This window comes from Cariama cristata, unplaced genomic scaffold (genome assembly GCF_000690535.1).
Source record: "Cariama cristata isolate BGI_N322 unplaced genomic scaffold, ASM69053v1 scaffold44332, whole genome shotgun sequence".
Classification (NCBI taxonomy): domain Eukaryota; kingdom Metazoa; phylum Chordata; class Aves; order Cariamiformes; family Cariamidae; genus Cariama; species Cariama cristata.
Genome location: NW_009602929.1, coordinates 1 through 8577, shown reverse-complemented (window position 1 = coordinate 8577; position 8577 = coordinate 1). Strand labels below are relative to the sequence as shown.

The window sequence follows — 8577 nt, the reverse complement described above, 5'->3', positions numbered from 1 at the left end:
CACTAAAAGTTATGAATTATGACAAAAAATTTTAAAATTATGAAAACAAGAGGAAAAAAAAAGGCCTATAATCTACCAAAGCACAGGCAAACCTTATTTAATATTGGCCTATAATAAAATTGTAATATACCAGAATTAACGGTGTTTCCTTTCTGGAAGGAAACCTGCTTGCTTAATAGTGTGAAACAGAGTTTCCAAGCCTAATTTCATGTCAATTATCAGGCAGTTCATAGGGAAGCAAAATTAGCACTGCACATTCTCCTTTAAATGCGAACTAATTTGTAGCTTGGTGGTCCAAGCTGCATCTTTGGATAATCAAACCTGAAATTAAAACACACTCTCAGCTGCTCGACCCTTGTAGTTACACAGCATGCCCTACTACTGAAATGGTCCTATGGTAAAAAACTAATCACTGAATTATATTAAAGTTACAACTGAATGCCTAGATTGCATTCTTGGACCTTGGGTGGTCCTTCCTGTCTGCAGTTCTCTGTACAGAAGTATGACTTTTACAAAATCAAAGCTTTTATAATATTGTTTACTGCCTTCAAACAGTTCCTAGTGCAAAGAGAATCCTTTGTTCTTTTTCTCCTGTCTCAATTCTGTACCATTGGGTGGATGTTTTCTTTTTGTCAGTTCTTCCTATCAGTGGACAATTTCCTCACTACCTGAGGTATCAAGCTGCATTCAGTAAACATCAATGTAACCTAGAGAGGCTGCAACTTACTGCAGTATTTATATTACTTAAATCTCTTTTCTCTATGACACTGGTTTTAGGAGATACTACTTTATATTATTTGGTAGCAAAAAGTTAGTGTGGTGACTAAAAACTTATTGGAGCACAATAATCTTTAAACTAGGTATCACAAATACTCACTGAAGAACAATACAGTAACTTAAACACATCATACCTGTTTGAATTCTGAGTCTTTTCCCACCATGACCTGAAGACAGTAGATAACTGGATCACCCTTCATGGGTTGCAGAACCTCCCACGCAATTTCACACGTGTGATCGTTTATTCTCTCTATCCTTGGTGCTGAAGGAAGAAAACACAAAAGTGACTGCTAGCTCTGCTCTCCCATCACTTGTAAAATTCTGTACTCTATCTGCTATTTTGTCTCAGAGAAACAAAAGGTTCAGATTCAAATGTATTTTTCCTATAATGTTTTCTGGAACAACAACTAACAATGCACACAGGTCTCTATTGCTAGTTCAGGTATCATCCAAGAGAAAGCAAGTAACATTTGGTGACTACAAGCGTGTATCATATGCAAAAAAAAAAAGCTGCTATGCTTCAAATTATTCTAAACATGCTAGGAAGAATTTGCATCTCAAATTACTGTAACAGCCTGGTCACTCCCTCCTGGTAAGCAAGGATTCTAAATACAAACCTTATGTCAAAGAACGCATAAACCCCAAGTCTCTCATTTTTAGAGCGAATATTTTAGGTTTTAGACAATTACATGAAAGGAGCATTCCCTTAGTATCCCCACCCACACTTGGAAAAGGGCTTAGCATTCTAAATACCCCAAATACAACACAATACCAAATCCAACTTGCCATCCCCCCATTCCCCAAATGAAAAAAGAAGTACCTTTACCTTTCAAGGCAGCTGGAACAGATTTGGGAGTAGTGAAAACATATTCTTGAGAAAGGGGACCTTCACCAGCTTCATTACATGCCTGAATACAAAATTTGTATGATGTTGACTCACTGAGTCTTTGTACTTTGTATGTATGACACGGTCCTCTGTATAAGCATACAAACCTGAAAATGGAAAGAGTAGCTTATTTTAAACACAGAAAAGGACTTCCGAAGTAGCCACAGTACTGTCTTGAAATGTACTCCCACAATTTTCCAGAATTTAATGAGAAGCCCAGAAATATTTATTTCAGAGGTAAACAGTGTTCTGGCATTACCATAAAACATTGTTTTCCAGAGCCAAGTTTTTCTTTCTCATATCTTTGAAACAAAAATCTCTTTTACACAAAGAGTACTACAGATTGTCTCTTGGCAAAAATGATCCTAAGCATTTTCACAAACCCTTCTGCACTTGAAACAATGGGAAAGTATAGCAGTTCTCTCTCTCAAAGAGCTGCACACACTGCTGCTTTTTTTTTTTTGGTCATCTGCTCCCCCAACATATTTGGCTTTTCAAAATTGGGTAACTAGATTTTAGCTTTTTGCTCCTTTGCAACTCTCGGTTACTACTCCTAAGAAAGGGTCATGGATCCAACTGCTCTTGTACATTATTGTCAGAGCTGGGCGACTGATGAAGCTCACTCAGATCTGCACAGGAGGCCACAGTCACACTTGTAGCGCAGACAGAGTCCCATTCTGACAGCTTTGTAGATCGGCCACTCTCCTTCATGTTATAATTCTTACACAGACTGATCTTGGCAGCTCTCACTTGATTTTCAATTTTGGTATCCCCAGGACACAGCACAAGTTTATCTCTTTCCGCAGGGGTTTTCATCTACTTCAACTTGTTCTTTTCTTCTAAATTTAAAACAGATGGTACTTGCACATAACCTAGTCTTTGGAAATGGCAATGAATTTCTTTCCAGTTAAGAGTCGAATTTCTTTTCCTCCTTACAGCAGAGCAATTTCACCTAGCAGATTTATTTTGTCTCACTGTCTAGCTAAAGCTACTCAAGAGATTCAGACTCAGTACAAACTGTAGCAGTGCTGTTCATTTTATCATTTAGGCAAGGTAGTTGCTGTACCGTCCCAGCTTGCATTCCGATTTAACATGAGAGAAAGGATCCCTTGAAATACTAATTTGTACTACATGAGTTTATTTTCCACTAAAAGTAACTGCATATAAAGACAACAGAGAGTAAAGAATTCACCCCTTCTAATATTAAGTATATAAAATCCACATCACTGATTAGACTTGATACTTTGACAAAATACTTAACCAAACGTGAGAGACAGAAAAGCATGCTGGTATGAAACATTTCATTAAACTCTCCATATTGAACTGTAAATAAAAAACTATAAAGGTTTTAATCTTGTCCTGCCCAGCACGGAACACTAGAGCCCTTCTTGCCTTGCCAGATGAGACGACCTCCTATGTCTGTTGTAAATTCAGCAAAGCATACGGAATTTTGCCCTTTGCTGCCATCTCCCAAGCATCAGACCACAGCGATACACAGCAGATTAAAGCGATGCCAAAACCAACCTTCCGTTCTTATCCTCCATTTGAAGGTGGTACTGAATGGAGTCAGTTAATGCTTTTGCAGTTGCCTCTCCCCACTTCAGCTTGAGAGTCTGAGAACTGTATGCAGCACATTCCAGGCGAGGTGGATCCGGGGGGAGAGGCTTTGTTTTCAGTTTTATGGTGTGGCTAAAAGGACCCGCTCCGAGACTGTTTAGGGCTTGAATTCGTACTCTAGTATTTGTAAAAAGAGAGAATAAATTAACTTTAAATTAGATTCTAAAAAATAACTGGTCATTTCCACCATTCACATTCAAGAGCGAATAATTGTACCAAATAGATGGTACTTTCTACAGTGAAGACTTTTATCAATACTAAGCTTTGATAGACTCTCATGAATATGCAGGACTGTCACTTTCCTTGCCACATTTTAAGGAGCTAGACTGATTCAAAATAAAACTGTTAGCATATCTGCATCATTCACATTAGTGAAAAGATGCAAAAGCTCTATCAGCTGCTTCTGGAGTGGCTCATCCTCCTGACTCCACAGGCCTCGTACCAAAATTTTTGATAGCCACATTAGAGTGATGAGGGAAGGTAAAAAAAAAAACACCCACCCCCAAAAGAGGTGAATCCCTATCTTTGGTTATTATATCAGGTAAGTTCAAGGATGACTACAGGAAAGCTTTACAGGCTTTTTGGAACAGATCTGATTCATGTGAAAATAAAGTGACGGTGCCCAGCAACCTCTCTTGCCATTTTCACTGGTAATACATCTCTGGGTGCCTGCAAACACAAACCATCTTGGGTCTGCTTGGAAAGGGAGAGGGGAAAACTACAAGTCGTCAAAGGACGCATGGTTGAGGGGTTTGTAGAACTCGAAATTCAGGGAATTTTTTTTTTGGGGGGTACTCCATGGAAAACAATGCTGGCATTAGATTTACAAGTAAGAATTAAAAGAAGTAGCCAAGAAATTTATTTCTAAAAAGGAAAAAGCAGAAAACAGAGAAATTTGAGGCTTTTTACATATCTCACAGGTAGCCATAGAGAGCAAAGTGTGTCTAATCTCATTTTGCAGACTAACATTTTCTTGTCTAAAATAGTATCTAGGTAACTGGAAAAAAAGTAATCACAATAATTAAATGCTGAAACAATCAACCACACAATTTCAAAATATTGAAACACAAATGTGTGTGCAGGCTTATGAATAAGTATTTCTCCTTCACTACAGTAATATTTAATATTATGATAATTTATTATAGCATAGAACTAAGGTTAATATATGCAATTTTTTATTTGCACAAAGAGTTGACAGCATATTCTATAAAACTACTTTTGTGGGTAGAAATACAGAAGTATCTCTGCAATAGAAGCTTCTCTTTTTTTCATTTTGTGGACACGGAGAGCACTGGCTCTTCAAATTGCCAGCATTATTGTTAAATACCTATAAGGCACACAGAAACACTGTAGTCTTACATACAGCATTAAAAAAGTAAAACCAAATCTTTTAGGATTCAGAAAACTGCATAGCCAGTTAATATCCTAACTATACTGAAATCAGTGTGGGCTTAAATTCTGACTTCAGTGGGACTGACATTCTCCTTTAACACTGAGGACATGTTTTTGTAACAGGAATGCACAGTGCCTTCAGGCAGAATTACTGATTTTTACATTTTTCAGTAACCCTTAGGTCAAATGTAAGGGATTATTTTAGCAATTAAATTCTTCAAGATAGATTTAAAATTGACTGATAGACTTTCAAACCAATATTCTTCATGCTGACTGCCACCCTAATACTTGCTATTTCTGCAGAAAAAGCATTGCAAGTTGTGATGAGCTGTCATTAGATCAGACAATCCAGTCAATAAAGACTGGAGATGGTTCTTCCTTGAATGGATTTTACCTTGTCGAAGAGATTAAAGGCCATCTATCTATGAAGCAACCAGGCCAAAAACCTGTTATGAATCTGAATCTGTAATCTGAATTCCGTTAAACTGACACATTAACCAGACAGATACAACAATACCACAATAAACAAACGAACACAGATTTTTCTTGAAAGAAAATAAAACCAGTGTAGCTCATCTATTTATGATGATCATCATTACAAAGCTTCCTTTTGTTCCCTGGCTATGTACTAATGCTTCTCAGAGTAATGCAGAGAATAAAAAAATACAAGGAAACAAAGAATCTGCTCATGTGGAAGAAACAGCAGGCTGTCAAGTGGCTGTGCATGGCATACCTGTAGGTAGTATCTGGCTGTAAGCCATCTATAAAATAGGTCAGAACCTTCCCAACAGTTATTGGCTGCTTATCTCCAAAGTCTATGCTGTAGCCAAGGATTTCAGATCCATGGTCACAAGGTTTTTCCCAGCTTATAGCAAGGCATGTGGAAGGAGAATAGTGTGGACTTTCCACTTCGTGTTCACTTAGTCCCCGAAGACAAGTCACAACTGCAGGTACAGAGGCTGGAGTCATACATGCCACTACTTCACTGAAAGGGCCTGCACCTGCAACATTCACTGCCTGCAAATGCAAAGTAGACCATGTTTTTATGGCAGGGTCAATTCCCATTTCCAGATTTCACTAACAATAGTTTTACATCTTTACCTGAACCCTGCAATAGTATATAGTGGCAGGCAAAAGCCCTTTCATTTCACAGTTGAGCCCAGGCCCACAATAGGAGATCTGCATGCATCCTTCCACACCGCCCCACTCCAGTCGATACTCCGTGACGTCAGCTCCGTTACTCACTGGAACCTTTAAAATGGATATAAATAGTTAGAAGTTAAATTCACTGACTGAAGAAAAAAATCAAAGAAACTCACCACATCTATATTGTTTTTTTTTCACAGGAACGTTACCCTCCCATTTCTTTGCTGATTTTTAATTTAGTACAATACAAATAAATCAGAATGCATTACTCGCCTTGGGCCATCTATACTTTAAAAACAATTTGCTGTTGCAGAGACTACTCTATACAAAGTAACTGTGATTTCAGTTGCTTAATACAGAGATCATTTAGCATACGGCATTTGGCTTGGGAGCCTGAACAGTCAATCGGAAGGGAGGGTCTTACGTGGGTGATTTAGGGTACTACAGTTTTCACTGCCTGGGTCTATAGTGCAGGGATGACAATATGCAAAAGCACACTGGTGCTAGTGTCTTCACCTTACAGATTAAAGGACTCCTCCTTTGGAGCACATCATGGCTCTTGTGCATGGAAACTGGGCTGAGAGCACAATGGGAAGCAGAACATTGTGCACTCTGTCTTTTCCCAAAACAGAGTTGTGAAGCAAGCGGGAGAGAAACCTAGGCCACAACACAGACCTGGACTGAAATGCCTACTCGAGCAGCCTGTTTTTCCTCACTACCTGCCCTAGGAATCCAAACTTAGCCTCCCAGTTCTGGGAGTTGAATGGTTTTAATACTCCTTAGAAATAATAATTTCAAGTACAGTTAAAATCACATGTACCAGTGCCAGACTAAGATACAGGACTACAGAAACATATCAGCAGTCAATGAAATAATAAAGAAAAAGCCAACCAAAAAAGCCAATGCCCCTTCCGCCCCCTTCCCCCATCAACAAAAAATTTCTTAGATCATGAAGAAAACAGAAGAAAAATGCTGCTGCTGTTTTGGATTAAATATTCCAAGACAACAATCACACCCAGGTGCAGACGATAATTGCTCCAAAGCATGCTTTTTTCTTTATCCTTCCCTTGAAAGAAAAGTATTTGCTACTTTCAGCATTAGGCTATATGAAGATAAGTGACTGAATACAAACAGCATTTCGAAGGATAACATTTGATGCTCCTGAGCTGTGACTCATAAAGACTCCCTTTCCCTTCTCTTATTTACAATGAGGTATGTTTGGTGAGAGAACGAATGCAGCTGTGGATGGCTGTGCAACTGCCAGTGAAGATGCAGTCATTTCTCAATGTTACTGCTGTTGCTGCTGCAGATCTAACGGAGTTCACTTTAACAGAAGTAGGGGAATCCAAGCCAAGAAGTGCAGGGATGACAACAAATTGGGGGGAAGCATTTGATATGCTTAAGGGAATGGCTACCAGAAGAATTTCAACAAGCAGGATCTGATACAAACTTCAGAGAGCTCAATCAAGTCAAAGGGAAACACAAAGTCCTGGGCCTGGGATAGAACACTACAGGCTGAGGAGCAACTTTACTGTGGAGCACCTGTGTGTCCCAGTGAGAAAGCTGAATGTGAGTCAGCAATGTGTGTCTGATGAAAGCAAACTACATACTGGCCATATTAGCAAAAGAGCTGCAAGAAGGCTAAAAGGAGTAAGGATTCCCCTCTACGCTGCACTTGTGAGGCTGCATCTCCAGTACTGTGTCCTGTCTTGGGCTCCTCAATACAAGACAGACACTGATGTAATGGAGCAAGTCCAGTGAAGTACCTCGAAGGAGGAGTGCAACACACAACAACAAAGTAAGGCTTATTTGATATAAAGATGATAACGCTAAGGGAAGATCTTAATGCTGCTTTAAATTACTTACTGGGAGGGTACAAAGAAGATGATGTCAAACTCTTCTTGGAGGTGGCACAGTGGCAAGACAAGAGGTAAGAGTCATGACTTGCACTAAAGGATATTTTGACTAGACTTAAAGGAAAAAAATTCTACAGCATGAGATTGTCTGCCCGGAGACAGCTTTACCAAGCTGCAGAACCTTCATCCTTGGAGACTGGCAAAACATGATCGGACAAGACCCTGAGAAACTTGACCTAAATTTCAAGTTAGCTCTGCTTTGAACAGAAGGTTGAACTAAACGACTCCTAGAGGTCCACTCGTACCTTAATTACTCCATGATTCTATAAAGCAGACATCCAACACTGGTCAAATTATACTACCTGAACATTGCAAAAGATTTCTTCAAAAGGCTTTGCCTTGTAGATATTTAAGGAGAGCTCCTCTGATATACCCAGTAGAAAGCATGAATTCTATCTTCCAGGTAAAATAGTTTAATCTTTTTTTTCTATACAGTTCTGTAACTCAGATACTTCACTCCATTTCAAGCCACTGAAAAGCTGTGTTTAAACAGTATTCCCAGATGTTCCTTTTCATAACCTTAATTTATATCTATTGCTTTTTTAAAAATCAGGTATCTAAATACTATGGGTTTATATGAAGTCTGTGAGGCTGTTGCTACATTATTAGAACCACAGAATGGTTTGGTTGGAAGGGACCTTAAAAAATCACCTCTTTCCAACCCCCTGCCATGGGCAGGGACACCTTCCACTAGACCAGGCTGCTCAAAGCCCCATCCAACCTGGCCGTGAATACCTCCAGGGATGGGGCATCCACAACTTTGCTGGGCAACCTGTGCCAGGGTCTCACCACCCTCAACGTAAAAAATTCCATTTACATCTTCCCTCTTTCAGTTTAAAGCCA

The 8577-nt window shown here is 39.2% G+C and overlaps 1 protein-coding gene across 1 annotated transcript; it reads right to left on the bottom strand.

Moving 5' to 3' along the window:
• Positions 1-911: 911 nt before the first annotated feature.
• Positions 912-5923, bottom strand: LOC104157565 (fibronectin type-III domain-containing protein 3a-like; the record flags this gene model as incomplete). The annotated part of the gene is made up of 5 exons (XM_009694948.1): positions 912-1039; positions 1604-1770; positions 3188-3397; positions 5406-5689; positions 5774-5923. Coding segments are annotated over 5 exons (939 nt in total), but the record flags the coding sequence as incomplete, so codon positions are not given.
• Positions 5924-8577: the final 2654 nt, after the last annotated feature.